Source organism: Lissotriton helveticus, chromosome 7, assembly GCF_964261635.1.
Source record: "Lissotriton helveticus chromosome 7, aLisHel1.1, whole genome shotgun sequence".
NCBI classification, from domain to species: domain Eukaryota; kingdom Metazoa; phylum Chordata; class Amphibia; order Caudata; family Salamandridae; genus Lissotriton; species Lissotriton helveticus.
Window position 1 is genome coordinate 1731165033 of NC_136068.1, and position 27024 is coordinate 1731192056.

At 42.6% G+C, this 27024-nt stretch overlaps 1 protein-coding gene across 1 annotated transcript in view; it reads left to right on the plus strand.

The window, feature by feature from the left end:
- The window catches only part of LOC144769667 (uncharacterized), a 759350-nt gene that overhangs the window by 17651 nt on the left and 714675 nt on the right, over window positions 1-27024 (plus strand). The window contains exons 2-3 of the mRNA XM_078653842.1: window positions 19418-19482; window positions 20953-21094. Of these exons, the coding sequence (XP_078509968.1) occupies window positions 19418-19482; window positions 20953-21094 (207 nt within the window). The remainder of the gene's footprint in view (window positions 1-19417; window positions 19483-20952; window positions 21095-27024) is intronic.

Sequence of the window (27024 nt, forward strand, 5' to 3'; positions counted from 1 at the left end):
GCACGTGGTGTGCCATCTTTGACACTCGCCCATGTCGGCAGGTGAGCAGTGAGACCTGGCTGCACAGGGGCATCCAAGATGGGTTTGGGGACCAGCGGCCCGGAGTGCAGCCGGCGCAAAGGATCGCATGCAACACAACTCATGGTGACGGTATTAGCCTCGTGGAGGGGTGGAAAGCGCCGCCCCAGCAGACACGTTGGGCATTTCGGAAGAGAACCACGCCCAGGGCTACGTGCTTTTTATACACTCCGCACATGCTTACGGGGGGGACGTCACAAGCTACATTTCCAAGATCTTCCCCACTGGCTGCAGTGACATGGTTGCGTTCACTAACACCAGCAGTGCATGTAAACATGGATATGTCTGTGGTCTGCATGCTGCAGTCTGTCATGCACATCTCCACCACACTTAGCATTGTGTACATTCTCATTCATTGATCACTTGCCTCCTTCACACAAGCCTGGTTCCTTCCTCTCCCCACATTCCGCTATTGTGTGGCTGAGGTGCCATGCCGTTGAAGGCTCATGTAAATGGCTAGCCCATGTTCCCACAGTAAGTAGTGCTGTCGTGTCTGGTGGGTGGGCATGTTGTTTGGCATGTTGTATGTGATTTTTGTAATGTGTGCATTGCCAGAGTTGTGAGTGGCATGATTGTGGAGTTGAGGTGGTTGGTGTGTTCATGTGGTAGTTACCAACGAACAGTGCATTCCCATGGGTGCCATCCTGGAAGCGCTGGTTGATGATGGGCAGTCGGAAGATGATAGAATCATGCACACTGCCTGGGTAGTTGCTGGCGACATTGACGAGGAGTCCCTGGTGGTCCACTATTGTCTGCACATTGATGGAATGTATGTGCTTTCTGTTGCGGTAATTGTGTGTTGTGTCGGCAGGGGGCACAAAAAGGACATGTGGGCTGTTGATTGCCCCCAACACGTGCGGGAATCCAACTATGGCGTGTAGTCCTTGCTTGGTCTCCAGCTGTTCCTGCTTATTGTGGGGGACGTATGGGTACAGGGGTACCAAGTTGATGATGGCATCCAGGACAGGTGTGAGGGACATGGTTGGCGCTGGCTGTGAGACTCCTCCGACTCTGGCGGTTGTTGGTTGGGAGGTACCAGGGGCCAATAGGTGCAGCACAGCCAGCAGCTTTGTATCCGGACACCCCCACAGGATATGTCAGCCGTTAAACCAGCAAGCTCTACAGTACCACTACCACCCTGTATCTTACAGTGGTGTAGGTAGTTTCTGGCAACCACTGAACATGACAACCCTGATTTCTCAGGGATTGTGAAAAACAATACAGTACTTTTCGCTCAGTCACTCGTGCTCACTTATTCTCAGAAAATGCACAGGATGGCGATTGGGACATTTCAATAATTATTCATTGGTCCAGCGACAGTCTTTTGTAAAACATATGTGCTGCGACAAACAGGAGACAGAAGCATACAAAAGAGATTGCTGGTACCAATATAGTAAATAGTAGATACATTTCTACCATGGTGCTAATAAGATGAACATAAGTAGTTCTGATAATGACAGTAGCACTTGAATATTCTTGAAATGTGCGCCCTAAGTAATTCGCCTAAATCTGTATGTCTATCTGTATGTGTGTATATTTATGTGTATCTGGTGCCAAGAATCCCCTAGGGAAGAACCAGCCACGTCACCTGATGGTTGAGAATGAAGAACCCCATCTCTGCTTCTAGGATGACACCCAGCAAGGGGGGAATAAGGGTCTTATATACTAGAGTGGTCACTCCAGGTTTCTTCTAGAATCTATGTGTTTTCAAAACAGTCATAACTGTTTTGTAAACAATCATAACTGTTTTTCCAAACAAATGCGATCATGCACAGCTGGCTGTTGGCCAAAGATAAAGAAAAAAAAATATGACCCTTATACAGAGCAATTATGCTGTGCCTGAGGACATGTTTATGTACGTCAGGTACAGGGATTAGGATAGAATACTAGGAGCTGGTGTCGAAGAGACAGGAGCAAGCTACTAGGTAAAAGGTCACCTGTTCAGAACTGTTATTGTTGTGTGGATGGGACAATGTATGTGAAAAGGGGTATAGATAACAGGACTAGCCTACAGGACATGACACCCACTCCTCCTCAAAAGATCAACAGGATCAGCTAAATGATAATAAAGCTAATGCCATGAAAAACATAACATCATTTGTAAACTAAGATCCTAAAAAGCAATTCTTTAAAAAGTCTGCTAAAAAAATGTCCATAAGAAAAACTTTTTTTTCTAAAGCTTTCAAAAGGCCCTCTAGATTGATTTAGGCCATTATTATTTCATTGGGCACCTTGAAAGTCACTATGCTTTTTGAGCAGTGAAAAAAAGAACAGAGTAAGTTTCGACTTTCAATTTTGGTGAATGTTTAAAAAGGTGCCAAGCAGTTCCCAGCACAGGAGAGGCCAGATTGTTTATAAATCCTGCGCTGAAGACTCAACATCGCTGAATATCATATCCACAGGTGGCAATCCCTCCAGAACTTCCAATATCATGTCGAGTGAGCAGAGGTGGTCATCTCTAGTTACAACAGCAGTATCTGAGGAAGAATTTGATGCCTGCCCACTTGGGACCGATCCCTGTACCTCTGGAGCAGAGCAGATTTCCTTTCCAACAGGAGGGGAGGCATCCCTTGGAGGCTCTAGAAAAGCCATTATCAAAATGGGAATGCACTGTGGACAACTGTATATGTGGACCTGCAGGGTCTCCAGGAGCACTTCTATGTCCGGTGGCATAACCAATAGAAGTGTCAGACACAGGTCGAACACTCAGCTAAATCCGCAGAAGAGGCAACGGAACATAGGACACAGTCTAGCCAGACCAGTCTAAAAGACAGGAACCAATGCTCACTCGGCCAATGCTCACAGTGCATTCCCAATGCTCACTCGGCCACCGCCGTTTGTACTGCCTTGTTCGCCATAATTTTGCAGGGTATGTACAGACGTGAGTCCCTTGCTCACTTTGCCACTGGATTCAAGCAAGCCTGGCTGAAGACGGCTGAAATGCCAGAAACCAGACCTAGGAAGGTTGTGTCCGGTCTAGGGAAGGCATGGCTTGGCAGTTCGGGCTGGACTGTTCCCATAAGGCACAGGGTCAGACTGATTTGCATATGGCCATGTCTGAACTGGGGTGGCAGAGTGGGCTAAAGAACGGTGATGGATTAAACCCAGATATGTTGACTGGGTGTGAGTGTTTGATTGGTTCAGATGCTCCGTCCATCTTCACCCCCTTTTGTACCGCCTTGTTCGCCATAAGTTAGCAGGGTATGCTTAGACGTGAGTCCCTTGCTCACTTTGCCACTGGATTCAAGCAAGCCTGGCTGAAGACGGCTGAAATGACAGAAACCGGTCCCAGGAAGCTTGTTTCCGGTCCAGGGAAGGCATGGCTTGACAGTTCGGGCTGGACTGTTCCCATGAGGCACAGGGTCAGACTGATTTGCATATGGCCATGTCTGAACTGGGGAGGCAGAGTGGGCTAAACAACGGTGATGGATTATACCGAGATCTGTTGACTGGGTGTGAGTGTTTGATTGGTTCAGATGCTCCATCCATCACCACCCCCTTTTGTACCCCCTTGTTCACCATAAGTTGGCAGGGTATGCTCAGACGTGAGTCCCTTGCTCACTTTGCCCCTGGATTCGGCAAGCCTGGCTGACGACGGCTGAAATGCCAGAAACCGGTCCCAGGAACCTTGTTTCCGGTCCAGGAAAGGCATGGCTTGGCAGTTCAGGCTGGACTGTTCCCATGAGGCAAAGGGTCAGACTGATTTGCATATGGCCATGTCTGAACTGGGGTGGCAGAGTGGGCTAAAGAACGGTGATGGATTAAACCCAGATCTGTTGACTGGATGTGAGTGTTTGATTGGTTCAGATGCTCCGTCCATCACCACCCCCTTTTGTACCGCCGTGTTTGCTATAAATTGGCAGGGTATGCTCAGACGTGAGTCCCTTGTTCACCTTGCCACTGGATTCAAGCAAACCTGGCTGAAGACAGCTGAAATGCCAGAAACTGGTCCTAGGAAGCTTGTTTCCGGTCCAGGGAAGGCATGGCTTGGCAGTTCGGGCTGGACTGTTCCCATGAGGCACAGGGTCAGACTGATTTGCATATAACCACGTCTGAACTGGGGTGGCAGAGTGGGCTAAGGAACGGTGATGGATTAAGCCCATATCTGTTGACTGGGTGTGAGTGTTTGATTGGTTCAGATGCTCCGTCCATCACCACCCCCTATTGTACCACCTTGTTCGCCATAAGTTGGTAGGGTATGCTCAGACGTGAGTCCCTTGCTCACCTCGCCACTGGATTCAAGCAAGCCTGTCTGAAGACGGCTGAAATGCCAGAAACCGGTCCTAGGAAGCTTGTTTCCGGTCCAGGGAAGGCATGGCTTGGCAGTTCGGGCTGTACTGTTCCCATTAGGCACAGGGTCAGACTGATTTGCATATGGCCATGTCTGAACTGGGGTGGCAGAGTGGGCTACAGCACGGTGATGGATTAAACCCAGATATGTTGACTGGGTGTGAGTGTTTAATTGGTTCAGATGCTCCGTCCATCACCACCCCCTTTTGTACAGCCTTGTTCGCCATAAGTTGGCAGGGTATGCTCAGACGTGAGTCCCTTGCTCACTTTGCCACTGGATTCAAGCAAGCCTGGCTGAAGACGGCTGAAATGCCAGAAACCGGTCCTAGGAAGCTTGTTTCCGGTCCAGGGAAGGCATGGCTTTGCAGTTCGGGCTGGACTGTTCCCATGAGGCACAGGGTCAGACTGATTTGCATATGGCTATATCTGAACTGGGGTGGCAAAGTGGGCTAAAGAACGGTGATGGGTTAAACCCAGATCTGTTGACTGGGTGTGAGTGTTTGATTGGTTCAGATGCTCCGTCCCTCCCCACCCCCTTTTGTACCGCCTTGTTCGCCATAAGTTGGTAGGGTATGCTCAGACGAGAGTCCCTTGCTCACCTTGCCACTGGATTCAAGCAAGCCTGGCTGAAGACGGCTGAAATGCCAGAAACCACTCCTAGGAAGGTTGTTTCCGGTCTAGGGAAGGCATGGCTTGGCAGTTCGGGCTGGACTGTTCCCATGAGGCACAGGGTCAGACTGATTTGCAAATGGCCATGTCTGAACTGGGGAGGCAGAGTTGGCTAAAGAACGGTGATGGATTAAACCCAGATATGTTGACTGGGTGTGAGTGATTGGTTCAGATGCTCCGTCCATCTTCACCCCCTTTTGTACCACCTTGTTCGCCATAAGTTGGCAGGGTATGCTTAGACGTGAGTCTCTTGCTCACTTTGCCACTGGATTCAAGCAAGCCTGGCTGAAGACGGCTGAAATGACAGAAACCGGTCCCAGGAAGCTTGTTTCTGGTCCAGGGAAGGCATGGCTTGACAGTTCGGGCTGGACTGTTCCCATGAGGCACAGGGTCAGACTGATTTGCATATGGCCATGTCTGAACTGGGGTGGCAGAGTGGGCTAAAGAACGGTGATGGATTAAACCCAGATCTGTTGCCTGGATGTGAGTGTTTGATTGGTTCAGATGCTCCGTCCATCACCACCCCCTTTTGTACCGCCTTGTTTGCTATAAGTTGGCAGGGTATGCTCAGACGTGAGTCCCTTGTTCACCTTGCCACTGGATTCAAGCAAACCTGGCTGAAGACAGCTGAAATGCCAGAAACTGGTCCTAGGAAGCTTGTTTCCGGTCCAAGGAAGGCATGGCTTGGCAGTTCGGGCTGGACTGTTCCCATGAGGCACAGGGTCAGACTGATTTGCATATGGCCATATCTGAACTGGGGTGGCAAAGTGGGCTAAAGAACGGTGATGGGTTAAACCCAGATCGTTGACTGGGTGTGAGTGTTTGATTGGTTCAGATGCTCCGTCCCTCCCCATCCCCTTTTGTACCGCCTTGTTCGCCATAAGTTGGCAGGGTATGCTCAGACGTGAGTCCCTTGCTCACCTTGCCACTGGATTCAAGCAAGCCTGGCTGAAGACGGCTGAAATGCCAGAAACTCGTCCTAGGAAGCTTGTTTCCGGTCCAAGGAAGGCATGGCTTGGCAGTTCGGGCTGGACTGTTCCCATGAGGCACAGGGTCAGACTGATTTGCATATGGCCATGTCTGAACTGGGGTGGCAGAGTGGGCTACAGAACGGTGATGGATTAAACCCAGATATGTTGACTGGGTGTGAGTGTTTAATTGGTTCAGATGCTCCATCCATCACCACCCCCTTTTGTACCGCCTTGTTCGCCATAAGTTGGCAGGGTATGCTCAGACGTGAGTCCCTTGCTCACTTTGCCACTGGATTCAAGCAAGCCTGGCTGAAGACGTCTGAAATGCCAGAAACCGGTCCTAGGAAGCTTGTTTCCGGTCCAGGGGAGGCAGCGCTTTGCAGTTCGGGCTGGACTGTTCCCATGAGGCACAGGGTCAGACTGATTTGCATATGGCCATATCTGAACTAGGGTGGCAAAGTGGGCTAAAGAACGGTGATGGGTTAAACCCAGATCTGTTGACTGGGTGTGAGTGTTTGATTGGTTCAGATGCTCCGTCCCTCCCCACCCCCTTTTGTACCGCCTTGTTCGCCATAAGTTGGCAGGGTATGCTCAGACGTGAGTCCCTTGCTCACCTTGCCACTGGATTCAAGCAAGCCTGGCTGAAGACGGCTGAAATGCCAGAAACTGGTCCTAGGAAGTTTGTTTCCGGTCCAGGGAAGGCATGGCTTTGCAGTTCGGGCTGGACTGTTCCCATGAGGCACAGGGTCAGACTGATTTGCATATGGCCATGTCTGAACTGGCGAAAGAAAGGTGATGGATTAAACCCAGATCTGTTGACTGGATGTGAGTGTTTGATTGGTACAGATGCTCCGTCCATCACCACCCCCTTTTGTACTGCCTTGTTCGCCATAAGTTGGCAGGGTATGCTCAGACGTGAGTCCCTTGCTCACCTCGCCACTGGATTCAAGCAAGCCTGGCTGAAGACGGCTGAAATGCCAGAAACCGGTCCTAGGAAGCTTGTTTCCGGTCCAGGGAACGCGTGACTTGGCAGTTCGGGCTGGACTGTTCCCATGAGGCACAGGGTCAGACTGATTTGCATAATGACATGTCTGAACTGGGGTGGCAAAGTGGGCTAAAGGACGGTGATGGGTTAAACCCAGATCTGTTGACTGGGTGTGAGTGTTTGATTGGTTCAGATGCTCCGTCCCTCACAACCCCCTTTTGTACCGCCTCGTTCGCCATAAGTTGGCAGGGTATGCTCAGACGTGAGTCCCTTGCTCACCTTGCCACTGGATTCAAGCAAGCCTTGCTGAAGACGGCTGAAATGCCTGAAACCGGTCCTAGGAAGCTTGTTTCCGGTCCAGGGAAGGCATGGCTTTGCAGTTCGGGCTGGACTGTTCCCATGAGGCACAGGGTCAGACTGATTTGCATATGGCCATGTCTGAACTGGGGTGGCAGAGTGGGTGAAAGAAAGGTGATGGATTAAACCCAGATCTGTTGACTGGATGTGAGTGTTTGATTGGTTCAGATGCTCCGTCCATCACCACCCCCTTTTGTACTGCCTTGTTCGCCATAAGTTGGAAGGGTATGCTCAGACGTGAGTCCCTTGCTCACCTTGCCACTGGATTCAAGCAAGCCTGGCTGAAGATGGCTGAAATGCCAGAAACCGGTCCTAGGAAGCTTGTTTCCGGTCCAGGGAAGGCGTGGCTTGGCAGTTCAGGCTGGACTGTTCCCATGAGGCACAGGGTCAGACTGATTTGCATAATGACATGTCTGAACTGGGGTGGCAGAGTGGGCTAAAGAACGGTGATGGATTAAACCCAGATCTGTTGACTGGGTGTGAGTGTTTGATTGGTTCAGATGCTCCGTCCATCACCACCTCCTTTTGTACCGCCTTGTTCGCCATAAGTTGGCAGGGTATGCTCAGACGTAAGTCCCTTGCTCACTTTGCCACTGGATTCAAGTGAGCCTGGCTGAAGACGGCTGAAATTCCAGAAACCAGTCCTAGGAAGTTTGTTTCCGTTCCAGGGAAGGCATAGCTTGGCAGTTTGGGCTGGACTGTTCCCATGAGGCACAGGGTCAGACTGATTTGCATATGGCCATGTCTGAACTGGGGTGGCAAAGAGGGCTAAAGAATGGTGATGGATTAAACCCAGATCTGTTGACTGGGTGTGAGTGTTTGATTGGTTCAGATGCTCTGTCCATCACCCCCCCCTTTTGTACCGCACTCGGCTCTCGAAGCAGAGCCGTACCCAGGTGGATCACCATACACTCACAACAACATTGTTCCAGCAGAGTATTCTCCATGTCTTGAGGGATTGAGATGTCAATTGTTAAGCAATAGGATTAAAGTCAGGATGCCTGCTACTGATAGCATGCCCAAAGGAAGCCCTCCAAAAATGCTTCAAAGGACGAAGTGTATAAAGGCTGGAATTACTCCAAAAATTGTATGAAAGATTGTTAAGAGACCTGATCCAAGATGCTTAAATAAGTGTACAATTTCACTTGTATCAGACATGTTAAAGATACGATGAACCATTTGTCCTAAATGGATTGGGAAGTTCGTACTGGCCAGGGCCTGTTTCTCTGCTGAAGACCTTGCAACCTGGAGATCAAAAGTCTCTCGGACTGAAGTTAATGCCACATTTTGTTGAAACAACATGGCTTTCTCCTCATCAAATCGAACCACATACTGGAAACATTCAATCGAGGCCACAGTGCTGCCTCCCTAACTGTGCGAGCAGGAAGAAACTATAATTGCTTACAACAACTAAACCTGAAGTTTACTGTGACCATATATGCAATGCCTGGCACCATCACCCAACACCCTTGATCATTCAGCATTAAATAACTCCCATTTGTGAGCAACTCGAAAACTGGATGAACCACTGCAACTGGGGAGCCCTTCAAGTAGCAAGTTCACTTTTGAAGTATTACACGCTCCATGAAGCAAGACCTCCTTAAACCCCTCTCACAGTCTGTTCCACTTAGGAAAACTTCAGTGTCCTTACTTCTGCACCTATATCTATACGGTAACTCCCAGGTTTCCTGTATGTACCCTTCACCCAACACTTCATACCTGCCTGCTTGGATGTATCTAAAGCAGTATTGGAGCTGGAATGTCGTGATTGGCAGTGTGATATAGCCATGAATTAACCATTTTGTAGGTAGTGAATCTGCTACTGTTGAAGATAAGTTCTCTAATTTATCAATGAGCATCATGGTGCACTTTGCATCTCTGCATGCCATGGTTATTAGTCTGTCGGTCTGATTATAAGCTGAAAAAAAATTTGAGCCGTTAATGTACCGGCATGGCTCGTGGACCGAACGCAATGATTGTAGCCTGCAGCTTAAAAGCAAAATGGAGCTCAATTGAGATTGCTCATCTTTTAGAATGGACAAATCTTGTTCCATTATGTCAATTGCTGAGGACACATTGTTGCCCAGTGATAAAGTGTGGTAATACCAATGTCTACCATAGCCAAGGCCTTTTCTAGGTTAACTCTATCAATCTCACGTAATCACTCAGCAGCATCCTGTTCGGAGTCTTTCCATAGTTCATTGTAGATGGCATATAAGAATCGTTTATTATGCAGTTTCTTGGGACATAGCAAGGCATCCCTAAGATCCATGTTTTCTGCGAGAAGGGACAAGTGTTGTTTCGCCTGTAATAGTGTTAAGGTTTTTAACCATTCTAGGCACAACTTCCCAACACTATAAGAAGTCACTTCCCCAGGGTCGTCTGTGTGTATGTATCGTGGGTCAGCCCTATGGATACTAAACCCTCCGATGGTACCCTTTATAGCCCGACGCCCAGGACATACTGTTTGGGGTCACGGGCAACAAGTTTTAATGTGCATTTTGTCCTTGGGACAAGCAGGCCCAACCTCCTGCAGCACAAACCCTTTGGCTACCAGTTTGCAGTACCACATTAAGGATCAGGGAAGGGCACTGCCTGCAGTTTAGTTAATATTTGTGTGTATATGTTAATGCTGTTCAAACTTGTATTTATGGTTCATTAATTGAGAGCCGTTATTATTAGGCTGAGTGCTCTCAGTAAATGTAAGTTCTGACTGCACTACTGACAGTGGTTCCAGTATAAAAATGTGGACACACGGTTTCAAAGTTTAGCAATATGAGGCAATGCATAATGCTCCCAGAATGCTCTCTGATTAGATGCAAATATTTGCAGTAGCTTGAAAGCAAGATTAATGATTCTTTGCTTTCAATATCAAATGTTCCTAAAAAATGAAAGTAGGAAAACATTTTTTTTCTAAACTACTGTAAAATTTCAGGTACCATTTCTTTGCAGCATCATTTAGTAAAATGTGTTGATGCATGCTAGTATTTCCCCAAAATATTCATATTAGAAAAGCAGTGTAACCAGTTTCAATAAGATTTTGGGAAACAAAAATAAACAAGCATTGGCAAAGCCAGTAGTTCTGAAATGGTGGTCAGCTTTTTAGTTTTGGCAATGTGTGACTTGTTTTGGCATGATTTTTGTAAAACCTTATTGATGTGAGAGTTGCCGGACCCTCACCATTATAACAAACATTGGCAAAAGCAAAACATTTTTTTGTCTCAAAAAAGCACACACTTGCCACATTAGTTACTGGCACTGAACAAAACTACTTTGTGTGCTGATATGCTCCTTGTGAAAGAGCAGAATGCTGTCTCTCACTGTGAAGCCAGCGATACAGAGAGAGAATTTGAATAAACACAAAAGGTCATACTAAACGCCAGACCAAATTAGGTGCCCAATTATTAAAGAAGGTCTCAAAAGTGCACCCTTGGTATGTGTCCTTGCATTAAGGGCAGCTATATGGCTTTCGTGAATTCACAAGAATTTACAGCAGTAGGGCAAGAAATAGTACTCCTAGAAAATATTTGTGAACTGCATTTTAATATGAGCAAATATGCATGTGTAGATTTCCTCATGCGAAAACCAGAGTGTTTGCAATTTATTTTACCTCCAACCACTTTTTTACCAACTCTTGAAAAAGGTTTACATCTGCCATTGTCAGGCCCTGGCATAATCAGAGATGCTATATAAGAGCTTTTATATAATGAGATTTCTGCCATAATTTGTCGCCCCACAACATGGCACCAAAGGGACAATTGGATTTTGTTACAGGACAAGTAGATTTATGAAGCAACCTGCCCCATGGACAAGTAGATATTTTAATAAATTCCACACCCCTGCCTTGAATCATGATTGACACCTATTTGTGTTGATAGGCTAAACCAACCATCCCTTCCAAAATGGAGCTGATGAATTGTATGTATCATGCTGTATCATTGCACATAGAATCTCATCACTTATCAGTGAGTCATTTAATAAACCTTCAATAGGTGTGGGTCCGTAAGAAGCTGAAAACAGCCTTATTTGCCAAATCCCTCTAGTTCCTGCACCCTCGGCCCTGTCACATCTCTGTTTAATCTCAGCGCTTGGACGCCTCTGGGCAGCAATCGCGCTCAACAAATCGATAATAATAATAATAATAATAATAATAATAATAGTAAGTGGATGCATGGTGTTTTCAGGTCTTTTATTTTTGCAAACCTGTAGCAGGCAGTCTGTTACACTGTTCTGTTCGGGAATATTATCTGTAATGGTATGAGGCAAGCTCTAAATAAAGCCTCTGTTCCCTGAACCTGCCATTCTTTCATCCCCCATATGGATTTAGTGCCTATCGTGTCCCTCCAATAGTCGAAACCTTGCATAGACAGTTGGGAGATAAAAGGTGCTGAATATATAAGCTTGGTGTTTGTCAGCATTATTTTCTTTGCAGTTGCATTTGTCTGTGCAAGCTTATAGTAGTATGACATTGGGTCTGATGTATTGAAGCCTGAAAAGTATGCACATTTCTTTGCGAATGTTGAAGAACTACCTTTTGGTGGTGTCGGGCAATGATCTCATTGACGGTAAGTGTTAACCGTGCCTGGGACACTAGCTCTGTGCAAAATGCGATGAGCATAATACTGGTAACAATACATACTGTCAAATTCAGGTGTATCTTTGTACAATTCCCTGTAAGAAAATGCAGCAGATTTTCTAAATCTGAGAGCATAGTATTTACAGCCTCAATGTCCCAATCATCAGAGAGTGTACTCGGGGTCATGAAATCATGCACTGAAATTTTAAATACATGTAGAATTTTCAAATGTTCAGAAGGACCAAATACATCATATGAAACTCTGACCTAAACTATACCATCCAGTACTGGAACTGCTGTAATGACTGGAACTGCTGTAATGTTTACTAGGGACAGGTCTCTCTCTTCACGGTGTGATGATGTATGAGGTTTCAGGACCAAGTTCACAGGTTGTACTGCGGAGCAATGTGCGAGGTAATATCCATTCAGTATTTGGAGAAAGACAGTTACTATATCAATTCAAATTAATAGGAGCACGATCCCTAATGCAAACCAAAGATGTAAACAAGGGTACACAAAGTACGGCTTTTTCAGCCAGATATAGACTTGTCGAAATTCCCCTTTTTTGGAACTGGGTGGCGTTTGCTCAGGTTCACTCGGATCTGAAAAAAAGTCATCTGAGTTGATGAAGTAGCCAGACGCAGTTCAATCTATCTTTGTGAGCTCAGCAGTCTTTGTAGAACTGGCAGTTGCTTCTTGTGAAGGCACATTGATGTAAAGTTCATATTGAGCCGAATTGCAATTTATGTGTCAGTTGTATTTGGATGTTGTTCAAGTTCAACTAGTGTGATTCGTACTCCATTGTTTGCTTCTCCTGCATCTTGTGCAGATGTGTTTTGAAACATTATTAGTTTTTCCATCTGAACCTCAAGTATGGTAGTGACAGGAGATCAGTGGCTACTCAGGACTCCACTTGCCCTGCTGTTGAGAATTGGCCACATTGTGTGGTTTTATCAGATCAATGGAGACAAATCTTTTTTCTTTTTTGCCGACAAATGGCGGAAGACGTACTGTTCTTGTTCCTTGAACCACCAGGACAGGTACAGGTGTTCTATAGGATGGCCCACACTCCTTCTTGTCCACAATCTTTTCTCTAACCAGGTCCCCAACCATGAAAGCACGCCTTTCCGTGTTCGGTTTCACTTCCCCAGTGGTGTTGTATTTTACTTGGATGTTGCTTTGTAATGCCCGGAATTCATTGAGTTCCTGTAAAACAGCAAACGATCATCTAATTCAAACGGTTTTACATCCGCCACTGTGCTGGCACAATCAAGGTCAGGTACTCACATTCTTGTACCAAACAGGATCTCATCGGGGTACGTCCTCCCAAGGAACTTCTTGGCATGCTGTTTAGAGCCCTCTGGACCCCATCTAGGTGATTGACCCAAGTACCGCCAGCACCTAATACCCTTGCTGTTACGGATTGCTGTAGGTCCCACTTTTTCCCCCTCTACCACCGAATTTTCTTCGGGATGGTAGCGGGAGGAGTACCGCAAAGCCACGGTCGGAATGTAACATGCCAGTAGCGTATGTCCCGATCACGACTCGCAAATCCTTTATAACAGTTCCAGCATCAGCTAAGCGCTGAGGCCACACCCATAGAAATCTAGAGCATGAATACCTTGCCACCAAGATGTACCTGTAAGCCCCGTCTGAATTTAGGGGGCTGCAGTGGTCCAAATAGACACATGCAAGAGATCTGTTTGAAATGAGTAATAGTGTTTGTGATGGCCGTGCTATGGTGGAACCTTTCATCTGCTGGCAGATGTTGCACTTCAGGACATAACCCTTGGCCACCAGAATCGCCGCTTCAGTAATGAAATTGTAGGAGTGACTCCTAAGTGTGGTGAGCCCAGACCCTCATGTGGAGCTAGATTTAAACCTTATCTGTGATCCATGTGTAGTATAACTCTATCCCCCAATCCTCGAATTTGAGCATACAGTGTGTTTTGTGCATCTAATGTATAGGAAAATTTGAGTGGATAGACCTTTGGAATGGCAGAGCAAATTTTAGAGGCGTTGACAGCTATCAGTATATCTCTGTCTATCCTCGTGCTAGAACGAGTGATTGCAGCAAAGGCATCGGTTTGCACTGTCGCCATGGCGGCTTCATCAGCCAGTGAATCCCCTTCAACATGTATGCCAACACGCTGGTGAGTCAAGGTGTGAATAACTTGAGCCCGTGGCAGGCATGTTTTCAGCTTTGCCACTTGTTCCCATACCAATGTATGCTTTATTTTGCAACCCTTGGAATCTCTAAACCCATTCTGGCGCCAGTAATGAAGATATTCATTATAGAACTGCACACAGTAAAATGAATTGCACACTATCAGTGTGGGGAATTCCCGATCCGTAGACTGTAGTGCTAGTATCAGGGCTTTTAATTCTACCTGCTGCGTGGTACAATCTCCTAGAGATTGTGTAGTCGTATTGCTGGGATGGAACTTACCGTCCCGCATACGACCCTTCAATATAGCACATGCTGTGCTATACTGTTGTGTACTTCCAATGGGAGGCTGAGCAGAAGAATCAGTGTAAATGTTGTAGTCATATTTTTCTATAGGCAAGATTTCATTCAGGAGAGGGTGTATTCTTTCGTACTGCAGGAATGCTTGTATTTTTAATGTAGGATTATATAAATCTACATCTGTTGCAGTGAGGGAATTAGCCCATTGTATCCATCATGGATGCACTGCTTTCACATTTGGAATGCTCGCTTTGGTAACAGCTTCTAAAGTTGGTACAAGGGTTACATAGATTATGAGTTTCCCCTGTGCTAGTGCTCTTTCTCTCACTACAGCTCTCTGTACTGCTGTCACTATTTTTTCTGTGGCCGCAAATCACATTTCAGCATTTGTGTATAAATGTGATTCGTTTACATTTGGGACTGTCTCACCTTAATTGAAAGTGATGTATGTATATCCTGATGAACCTTGGACCAGCCGGATCACTAAATTGGTGGAATTCACAGGTGTGCGCAAATGTTTAGATGCTATCATGTCAGCATGAACTGAATCTAGAGTATCTGTGTTTTTGTGTCAACTGATGTGCTGTGAAATCGGGTCAGATTAAGTTGTAGAAAGTTTTAACATTTTCTGCATAATCTAGAATGTACGTTCTGCAAATATTTAGAAATCCTAAAATGGACTGCAAACCTTTTATATTCTTTGGAGGTTGGAGCAGCCCACACTTTTCTAAAAAGTTGGCTGCCAGACTCTCACCTTTACTTGATAGCTCATATTCCAAAAATAGGACAGGGAGAGAGTCAATTTTAGATTGCTTGAAATTAAATTTGTAGCCCAAATTGGCGAATCCCACAATTATGTTGTTCACCCTGCTCAAGTGTTCAAATAATTCATCGTCCGTCAGATAGATTTCATCTACATAGGATACTGCCTCCTCAGCATATGTTTGTAATATGTCTGACACTCTTGCTGAGAATGGCCCCGGGCTTTTCTTATACCCCTGGGGCAAATGATGAAAGTGACGCTAAGTTCAGAGGGCAGAAAATGCTGGCAAATATCTGCTTTCTGGAGCTATATTTTGGCAGAAGAATCCATTCAAGATGTCTAATGTAATTTTGTTTTTTTTCACACAATGTTATTTATTAATGCAGCACTGTGAGCGTTCTGAACTTCAGATGTTCATGTGCATGTGTTTAAATGTAAGTAGTCTAAAACTAGACAATATGAGTTGTCAGGTTTCAATACGGGAAACAAAGGATTATTCTTTGAGGAGGAGCATGTCTCAATCACACCTTGGTATTCAAGTTGGTCTAAGATTTCTTTGACCTGTCTTTTTGCATCATATTTAATAGGGTACTGTCTCTGTGCATTTGGAGTAGATTTTAATAGGATTTTGTGGTGGGTAGACTCCACGTCCCACCCTACATGGCTGCAGTAAAATGCCAGAGCTAGAGCTAGTACCCACTTCTGCGCGTGTGAATGTTTCAAAGATTCTAGAATGAGGTCGGAGAAAGCAGGCAATATGGTGAATTCCCCTTTTGGGCAATCCATCACAAACTCTGGTGGACAATTTTATTCTCCTAACAGAATGTCATATCCATATGTTAAATTCTCCCAAAAGAAACCTTTAACTTTTCTTGAGAAGTCCCCCTCTATTTGGAGTGTAATTTCGTACAGGCTATGTGGGACACTAACTCTTGTATCAAGTGTTTCCACCGTGATATGTTCATTCAATACTGCTGCCACCAGAAAATCCTTCAGGTTCTGGTGAGCTTTTGTTACTTCTGCAGCGCTGTCTGGCATGTTCAGAGCCCATTCCCTGTTCAGAAGCTGAGTTCTCAGCAATGTGGGCATGTCTAATTTTTGAGGCAGCTACTTTCTTCTTTTAAAATTGAGGTTTTGTTTTAGGTTGTTCTTTCTGTTTTATAATATAATCTGAAGTACAATGTGTTTCCCTTTTTGTCTTTCATTGATCATCAGTCTTTTGTTCTGATTGCCCATCCCACTGAGGGTATTTTGATGAACCCTTAAATGAACTAAAGCAATGTGTATCAGTGTCCTGATACCCATTGGGGAGAACCACCCTTTGATCAAGAATTATTTTCTGAATTGTTATTTTAGGACTGTTTGTTCTCCCGTTTCTTCTAGAAGAAGCGGGTGCTTGCTGCAAGTTGTCCTTGTCTGGACTACCTGCCATTTGTGGCTTCCCTGCTTTGGTTCCCAAATTATCTCTCCCTAATGCAGCATAGGTTTCTTTGATAATTATTTGTACTTCTCGCTCCTTATTTATAGGTGCTATTTCCCTTAGGCGGCTGTGTATGACCACTGCTGCTGCCTCCCCCTTTATGTTGCTAAGCATGATATGCAGAGACTTGGGCAAAATTACCCATCAGTTTCATCCCCAAGTCCAGGGCAGGTCCTGGCCTGTACTCATTCCGTATTTGTTTCAATCCATCTGGAACTACTGCTATGGAAGGGGTACCATGCATTCTGATCTATATGGCAGCAAAGATCGTTTCCCAAGTGGTACAATCCTCAATCGAGGGAACCATCCCCATTCGCAAGCAAATGGTCAGCATTCTATGTTTTTCCTGGTGATCCATATGGGGAAATAGTGCTTCCACCTGTGCTATGTTTTGTGCTTTATGGGAACTATAGTCATGCAGGGTGTTGTTGCGACCTGCATTACGGGATTAGTTGAAGTTGAGGGGTGGAGTCAGGCATTCGTTGTTGAAATAGGTGCAACAGCATGAATGTATTAAACACTGGTGTGCGTGACAAGTAGACACGCTTTAAAAGGAGAACACAATGTTGTTTTATGAAGGTACAGACGACTATATCATGGGTTAGGTTTATAGGTTTGAGTTATCATGGAATAATGGGCAAAGGGAACACTAAGTAAGGTTCAATAAGGAAGGGTGAATGAGGTTGTGGGAGGCTTCTCAGGGCACAATGTCTTTAGTGTATAGTTGCGAGTTTAGAGGGAAAATGTTATCTTTGGGTAAAGCATGGCATGGATTGTTTGCTTTAATGTTTGATTAAAACACAGTAGTCTGAAAATATAAACTAATTTCAATATTTAACGGTTTTAATGAACCCCTGAGGAAGGGCTACCGATAGCCTGAAATGCTTTGGGTTAATGAGATCCACTGCCAAGGAAGTTTTATGTATATAACATGCTCCAGAAAAAGGCCTGGATAGGCATATCTGTTGCAGAAGAAACTTACGTATACATATATCGCCTCACATGTGGCAGGAGTGAAATTTGTGAAGATAATTGATCTATTGGAATACATGGAATAAAATATCATTAAATAGGGACTAATGTTGGCGTAATTTGTGGAATACATTATGGAGTATGCAGTGAATCTGGATGGAGTGTAACTTTGCTCTAGTACTCTAACTCAGTCAGCTAGACTTTTGTATTAACTTCCCAATTTACCACCATCACTACTCCTTCCTCCCTTTAGAGAAAGTCCTCATCAGTATCACTAATCCTACCCTATTATTATGCCAAGATTGAACTTACTTTCCTCCTTCAAGCATCATGAGTGCTGACTCCTTCAACATGGCTTTGCCTAAATTCTGCACCGCTGAGTTTAAATAAGTCAATATGTTAGCCACATCTTACCTTGCAAAAACCATGCCCTCCATACGGTTTCTTAACATGCCCAAAGCTGTGGTAACACAATATTTATGTGATTCTTCCTGCTACACTTGCTCCCTGGAATACCGGTCCCATGGACTAAATTAATATGCCCTCTTACTAGCCCTTCAGAAGAGCCAACAAGATCTAGCATACCACTGAAATGCTTTTGATCTCTTCACTGCCAACATGTTCAGAAGAAACATGACTGCTATTTCCTCTAATGGCACTATTACAAGACATCCAGTCTTCCTGAAGGAAAATGGGTGGTAAAACTACACCTGTTTTTTCTAATAGTGAGAGTACCAGTAATACAGAGTCCCTGTTTTATTGGGTGATCCAGAGTTGTTCACCGATGGTGCACTAGGGAATGGGAATGTCAAGCAAATATCTCTGTTGTTGCACCATTTTCCACATATAAACTCATAATTCCTTCTTAGCAAGAAGGTTACAATCCTTCAGTTATGACATGGAGTATTTGTTCCTCATAAGAAATCAGTAATACAGAGTGCAATAATACTTCACCACTTTTGATTCACAATGATGTCGGATACCACAATTACTGAACAGTGAGTGGTATACCTGTTATAACCGGCCTGGGAGGAGGGATGAATAATGCTTGTCCTGCCACATCCCCTGATGCTTAACCAAGCACGTTGTATACAGCACTCATTCTGGAGGAACACAAAGGGAAATGGTGGATTGGGACAAAATTAGGAGTGGCCCGTACAGGTAAAAGCGGCGGGGTGGAGGGGACTTGACAAACAATGACAAGGGGAAATAAAATAAATACATTTTCCCTCGTCGTCATCTGTCGAGTTGCCCCGCAACCCCGCCCTAATGCTCTTATCTCCATGGGCCGCTCCTGGACATAATAATAGTCAACCACTGACTGTAAAACAGTTTTCTTGTATCACCCGTAGGGCTCGTCTGTCATCTGCTTCAGTGTACGAGTGCCTGAACAACAAAATGAACAATAAGAACAAATATATATATATTTTTTTTAAACCCTTTACAGCTTGTGATTTACAGTTTCAATTATAAACATTGTCCGTCTCACTCTAGACTCAATATACCGTTAATCCACATAAGAATTATTTAAAACATTAATTATTTCTGTTTCTGATTGGTTCTTCACTAGAATTAAACTAGTCTCTGAATTTGACACATGCTGCGTAGTGCAAATTTCGTGATTCACCAAATAATAATAATGTTATCTTGCATTTGTTCCACCAAGTTCTTTTACTGATGCTCAATCATAATTCAATGTGTTTCAAATTCCTGACTTGCATGTGCACAGTAGAAGGTACAATAAATGAGCACATGAAGAAGTTACAATAAATGTACTTAGCTTTCTCTTGTCTTTTTTATCTCTTGCAGATCTTCGAAAACTCTCTCCAGGAAGTACATGGTTCTCAGAGGAAGAAGATACCCTGGATGCACAGGTAAGCTGGGGTAGTAGAAGAAACAAGGGTGATGTCTTTTCTGGAACTCCAATTGCTTAGCAAGGGGTGTGTTCCATGGAAGTCGTATTTACACCCTTCTGAAATCAATGATGACTGCCACCATCACAAGTCTGTTTTCAGAACCTTCTGGCATGCTCCAGAACATTGTGGCTTATCCCAGATGGATTGCCATGCTGTCAAAGTCTATTTACTAGCATTGTTCTAGAATCTTCTGCTTTGTTCCAGATAGATTGAAATGTGCATTCAAAGTCTATTTATAAGCGATTAGTTGACAACTTGTTTCCTTTTATCAATAGTCTTAAATTATGTTTGTTCGTTACTGTTGTATTATATTTTAACACTTGTGACTCCCCTCTGCCTTCAAAGCTTTGGGAACCATCTTTTTGCATCTTCATAAATGTACCCAAAAAGACCAAACCCATGGGATGTTCTGTGAAACATCTGACTGTAAACTGTGCGACCATGACAGATGAGATCACAAGCAGGAAACCCCAGTGAGAATATCAGTCCACAAGTAAATAGAAAAGATATTTGTTGTACTGTGTGTCTTGGGCTATAGTGCTCAATTTTGTCACAGATGATCGTAAAATGTGTACACATCTCTCCACCCTTTATGTATCCTAGGTACACATTTCTAGGTAAAATACTAAAATATTAATGTAAATACAGTTCCCACAAGCTATTCACTGCTTGCTGCATAATGTGTGCTTACTGTTCTCCCTCCTCACTTTCAACCATTATGTTTCTAGTCTCTAATGAACATACCTCTAATTATCAGTTGTAGTCTCATCTTGTTTTCTTTATTTACCAATTATTTGTTCTAATATTATCTGACCATTTCTTAATTGTCATGGCAAAGAGCTATTACTGTCTCTTACACTATCAGATGCCATCAAGTGATTTGATTATTTAAACCTGCCAGTTTCAACTTTCCTAACATCTACACAATCTGTTCTAAGTGAGGCCTCATTATTCTGTATGGACTTGGACATACAATGGATGCTTAAGTCATGTTCTGTTACTTGTATAAAATGTGTTCATTAATGAAATAAAGTTCTGTACCTAGGGCCTGATTTAGAGTTCAGCAGACGGGCTACTCCATCACAAACATGATGGGTATCATGTCCACAACATTACAAGTTCCACTAGATATAATGCACTTGTAATACAGCGGATGAGAAATCCATCATGTTTCTGACGGAGTAATCTGCCTGCCAAATTCTAAATCAGGCCCCTAGTTTGCACTCCTTGTATAATTTTTTCAATTCTTCTATTTTTGTAGCCATTGAAGTCATCAATGTATCTGCCCCAACTTCGTTGGATTTCATGGTCGGGGATGTGATCTTCATACCCATTTCCTACCCTTCCAATGTATCTCTTCCTGTCATCTTCTGGAGAAAAGGTGTGTCTACCCTTATCTCTTGAGCTCTGAACATTACTGCTCCACAGATAAACAACACCTACAGCTGCCAGCCACAGATATTCGATCCTGGCACTATCAACATTTCCAATGTATGGCTAACACACTATGGCAACTACACGTTGATGGTGCAAGGGTTCCCGCTGGTAGATTCTAGTGGGGAAATGCAAGGTATTGGGTAAGAACATACATTAACCAGTTTAAGTTCAATTGCTTGATTATGTTTGTGCTTTAGAAAGGAAAGTCCTAAACAAAACTTCTTATTTGCTGTAGATGCACAACAACACTAGAACACTGAGGGAATCTGCTGTATGTAGAACTGAGGTAGTCATCTTAAAGGGACCTAAAGTCTTTGTAATTTTCTCCATTTCCCCTTTACCCTGGGTGCTGTTTGCGGCTTGGGTTTTATTTGTTTCTCAGGTTGTTGCAGGGCTTGGTGGTGTAGGGAAACAGCTTTTCATTTAAAACGTTAACAGTTAATTTCTCGGGTCCCCAATGCAGTTGTTTTGGTGTCACTGAGTTCATTAACCTATTCTTAGTTTTCATAAAGTGGAGTGAGATTCTAGTGATTTTGACTTTTTAACTGATTTGGTACTTTTAAATGTTTTACATATTTTTGTAAGTTAAGTCCTGTCTTCTCTGTGCCATAGCTACCAAGCGTTTAGCTCAGGTTTAAAATACTGAAACCTTTTCCAGACCTAACAAGAACAATGAATGAATACTTGTGGTGGACTGCCATCCTTACCAACTAATAATCCACTTTCTGACAGATGGTGACACCAACTACTAATTCACATTTTCAAGCCGGAGTTCTCCACCTGTATCCAGTGTCAAATGAAAATGATGATGCAGCAACTGTCATAAAAGGGTCCGAACACGAAAGCTGGCTCCAACACAATCTTACTGTCAATGTGAGAGGGAGTAGGAAAGCTCCAAAAGAAAGCCACAGACATAAAACAGCTGAAGAAGAGTGAAGCAGATTTGAGTAATAGAACAAACAGTGATTAGAAAATCCACAAGAGTGAGCGTGCCAAACAAGAAGTATACCGTATCTGAGTGGACCTATTTGCTATCTGAGGGGACCTATCTGCCAGGATTCAGCCAGAGAAGAGAGACATTGACATGAAATAATATTACTTTATTTTAGAAGAACCACTGTGAACTTATTGTGAAATGTGTTTGGAGAATATTAACAATGAATAATTCCTGATGGAGAACTGAGCAATTAATTTTCTTGAGTGTAACTATTTTTCTTAGTTAGAATCTGATTCCTTATTTTGAAAAAGACTGATTTTGTACCTGTGGTGCACAGTAGAAGATGGTAAATTTCCTATGGCCATTTCTTGAACTGAAACTCTTATTGTTGGCATTGACATTTGACGTTTTGAAATTCTGAAGGTTTGTTTGTGATTGGGTTTTGCACCATATTTAGTAGTTTAAGCTTTTGATTTTAGTAGATATTTTTTAAAAGTAGTAATGGCCGAAATTGAAAAAGCTGTTCTCTAGTCTTAATGATACTTTCTATAATATCTTTGCTGATTACCTCAGTAGGTATTCTGGTCAGTCTTTGCAATTCTGTTTGATATGCATCAACTAAGTCTGAAATTTAATTGTATACTGATAGTAATTGATCTAGGAAAAAAAAGTTTGATTATAATGTGCCTATTAAAGATGACAAAGAAAATACATATGCTAGCTTGTTACATTAATATTGATGGAATAATACAAATTGTTTTGTTTGCATATAATTGCCAATTTGGGTTGCAGAGATGGCAACCTACAATCAACTATTGTTTTTATATGCTGTCCTGCTGTATATTTATGCTTATTCTTTGTGATCAAGCATTTCTTGATGTAAATGTAGATTAGAGAAAATACCTAATACTATGGTCTTAGGCTCTGTTGCAGATCATCTAAGAATTGTTAAATGTATTAACATTACTAACATGGCTGTTGAGAAGAGTGTCTGTTAGTTGAGTGGTGTAAAACTGAATTTCATTAGCAAATTTAATGAGAAAATAGTGAAAATTAGTCAGAATTAGACAAAGCCAAAGAGATTGAGTTGCAAAAAGAGGCTGAAGTGAGATATAACCATTCAAAGATGCATTCTACACTTAGAATGGAACAAGAGAGAAAAGGAATTGTGTGTACGGTGCATGAGAAATGTGATAGTCTAGGGTCATGCTTGGTGATAGTAAATGTAGTAAGATTCTATGGTACTCTGACATCAGAGTTGTCCAAAAAGTGCAACTCAACATCACTGAAGTGGCCAGATGCATTACAATTCATCTTAATCGGTATGAGAAGTACTCCTAGTAAAGCAACATATCTCTTCAATCAAGAGATATCGATGGGGTGAGTAATATGAATTCTTAATTTTTACTGCTGCTGTACTTGTATAAATATTTCTGATTAACTTATCTTGGACTACTGAAAAGGCTTGTTTGATGTGGTATGTTTTATCTCTCTCCAGAGGAAATCTAACTCATCATTGATAAAGAGCACTGCCAAGTCGTACAGCCTGGAGGCTGAGTTGTGGTGTAGAAGCATGTGAGCATGGACCCCATCAAGTCATCCTCATGACAACTAGTGCAGTAATGTGTACAGTTTTGCCACAGTGGATCCATACACCTCAAACGAAGAAAGTGAAGACTGCAGTTGAAGAGGTGATGACACCAATGACTGAGTCAAAGTGTCAAGCTCGAGTTCGCTACTTGCTCAAAAAACAGAAGCTGTAAGAAGGAGATGAAGCTCGCAAAGCATGAGAAACACAAACTTTGCAAATTCAACCACAAGAAAGTATGAGTTTAAAAAAGACAGAGCAAGTCAAACTGTCCCAGTTGAAAATTGCATAGATTGAGCAAAAAGTGAATACAAAAATGCAGCAACTGTCATAAATGGGTCCTAACATTAAAGCTGTAATTGTGAGAGGGGGGGTGGATGCCATAAGAAAGCTACAGTCGTAAAACAGTTGAAGAAACAGAACAAAAGTGAGTGATAGAGTCAGACCAAACAGTGATCAGAAGAGGCCCGAGAGTGAAAGTGCCAAACAAGAACTGTACAGTGCATGCATTATCGGTCCGGGATTCAGCTAGAGCTGTGCGACATTGACTATCAGTTTATTTATGAGTAACCGTTGAGAACTTGTTATGAAACGAGATTGCTGAAAATCAATGATAAATAAACACTGATGAAGAATCGAGCAATTAATATATATATATATATTTTTTTTAATTTGCAAAAGTGCATACACTATTTTCCTTAGTTAAAGTCTGACTTCTTATTTTGAAGGTGATTAATCTTGGACCCTTGGTATTCAGTCGAAGATAGTACGTTTCCTATAGACATTCATTGAATGGACCCTGTTAATAATGACATTGACATTCTAAAGGTTTTTTAGATTGATTTTTGCATCATATTAAGGAGTTTAGATTTTAATAGAATGTTTCATGGACAAAATTAAAAAAAGCTAGATTCAGTGTGAAAGATTTTTATTATAATATTTTTGATGATTATCTTAGTAGGAATTCTGGAGAGTCGTCAATATTTAGGAGGATATTCTTCATCTAAGTCTAAAATTGAATCATATAATGGTACTAATAATTTTAGGAAAAAAATATTTGATTATATTGTGCCTATTCATGATTACAAAAAAAGTCTATGCTAGTTTGTTAAATTAATATTTAACAATAATGAGTGTGCAAAACTGCGTTGTTTGCATGTATTTGCCTGTTTCTTTTGCAGAGATGATGGCCTACAATCAACTTCCATATGCTTCGTCATGTAGCATATCAAAGTTGTGTCAAGACTTTCTAGAAGTAAATAATGTAGATGCAGACCTTCCATTGGAGAAATTATGTAATATTGTGGAATTCAGTTCTGCTGCAGAACATCAAAGAATCATCCAACTTATTAGTGTTACTAACATGGCTTTTGAGTAGAGTTTGTGTAAGTTGAGTGGTGTGGAACTCAATTTTATGAGAAAATGTAATGACAGGAGTGAAAATTAACATGCATTTGGAATAAGCAAAAGAGGCTAAGTTTCACGAAGAGGTTGACAAGAGATTTAGATGTTCAAATCTGCATCCTACATGTATAATTTAATAAGAGAGAAAATGAATTGTGTGCATGATGCATGAGAGGTCCGAATGTCTGGGGTCACATGAAATGGTTAGAAAGAGTGAATGTATTCATAATTTAGTAATTGATTATGAATTTGTGAAGGGCGACAAAAATATTTATCGAGGCATTAATTATGTGTGTGGTAAAATTACATTTTTTTACCCTACCATAAATTTGGGTGAGTAGCTGTTATATTACTCTAATGTTTCCTCTGGTGTGCCATGCAAATGAAATGAGTGAAAAGTGACTCAAAGGAGTGAAACATGTTTTTGGATGATTGCTCATGCATATATTTGTTTTTTTGATTACTTCTTTTGGTGTTGCCATGAATGATGATGAGATTATAAAGTTGCAGACTTTGTATAATTGAATTGCAACTAACATTACTGGACCATTAACCAAGATTAACAAAGAAATGATTGCTTTGTGCGCTATGGTTGTGCAGAACAGACTAGCTTTAGACATTCTTCTTGCAAAAGAAGGTAGTGCGTGTTGTGTGTTGAAATTGAGCCAGTAGTGTGCTTATATGCTTTATAACAGAAGGCATGTTAAACAAGATGTTGTTGATATTACTATTGTTTTACATGATGCAAAAGCTCCTGAAGAAATAGGTATGGGTGAAGCTGTTTGTTTATGGTTTGGTAATGTGGGTGGTGGAATAGTGAGACAGGACCTACTGCCACTAATTATAATAATATTGTGTGTTAGGTTTTTTGGACTAATGTGCTATAGAAAGGCATTACATTGTAGGCCTAACAAAGAAGATGTGACAACTGGTACGAGAAAGAAATGGGAAGAGTATAAAATGGAGGACTTCAAAGCAAAGCTCTATGTCGAATTATGGGAGAATTCCAATCAGAAAAGAGCAGCAAGTGAACTGGGAGATGGATTTGTAGTGTGCTTTTGTGATGTTGATTATCATCTAACGGATGGATTCTGGACAGTTTCCACAAATATTAAACCTCCACTTTTAATTAATATAAAAGAGTCACAAATAAAATCTTTTAACTGTGTTTAATATAATGAAAATGTTAAGCTTGACATTAGTAGGTGTTGGCCTACTTGTGTTTTCGGATTGCACATTTCAAATACGTGTGAGGCGCAGCCTGGGAATGTTAGGTTAGTTTCTGTTTCTCTAACTGGTCACTGAGGTGCCTTAAATATGAGCTTCAATATTTCATTAATATATGAAATTCAGTTCTATGCCCTTGTCCACTGTATAACACTTTGAAAATGTATTAATGTTTGCTCAGTTTGTTCCTGATGTTCCTGGAGAGGATTGATTTACAATTGCATACAGAATTGAGGACTACTTTCTTCGGCTGAATGTAGATACTGTTTATACTTTCAATGTGTCATTGTTTCGGTGGTCGAGCATAACACAAAAAGTACAATTAATGGACAGAATGCAGAACAATGTCATACCATCACCCCAGTACGGAGATCTGGGCCTAAATCCATCGTTTTTTTTTTTATCACCATGTCATTCCAGTTTGAACCCAGCCATATGCATGCAAATCAGTCTTGACCCCTTGCCACTTGGGAACAGTCCAGCCTAAAGTGCCAACTGATGGATTTAACCCAGATCCTTGTGACTGGGGCTGAATGTTGGCATTGTCCAGCATTCTGTCTATCAATTGTTCCTTTTGCGTAGAGCATAACACATCTTAATTCAATGGTGTAGAGTAAAAGTCATTTTGCCGTGTGATGTGTTTTCTGTTTAACCTTTGGATAGCTCAATGTAACTTTCTATGTCAGACTTCAGTGACTATAAAACTCACCATTTGGGAAATGAGCAAGATCTTCCTCTGGACCTTTTAGAGAGCAGACCCTACACTAGCATGTTTTCATTCTGAACTTGGATTTTGCTTAGGTTCCTTAAACTTACTGAGCAGTCCTTAAAACACATTTTCTGTACATCTTGTTTAACTTATGCTCAACTGTAAATGGTGCTGGCTTGTGGTTTACCTTAGGACTCA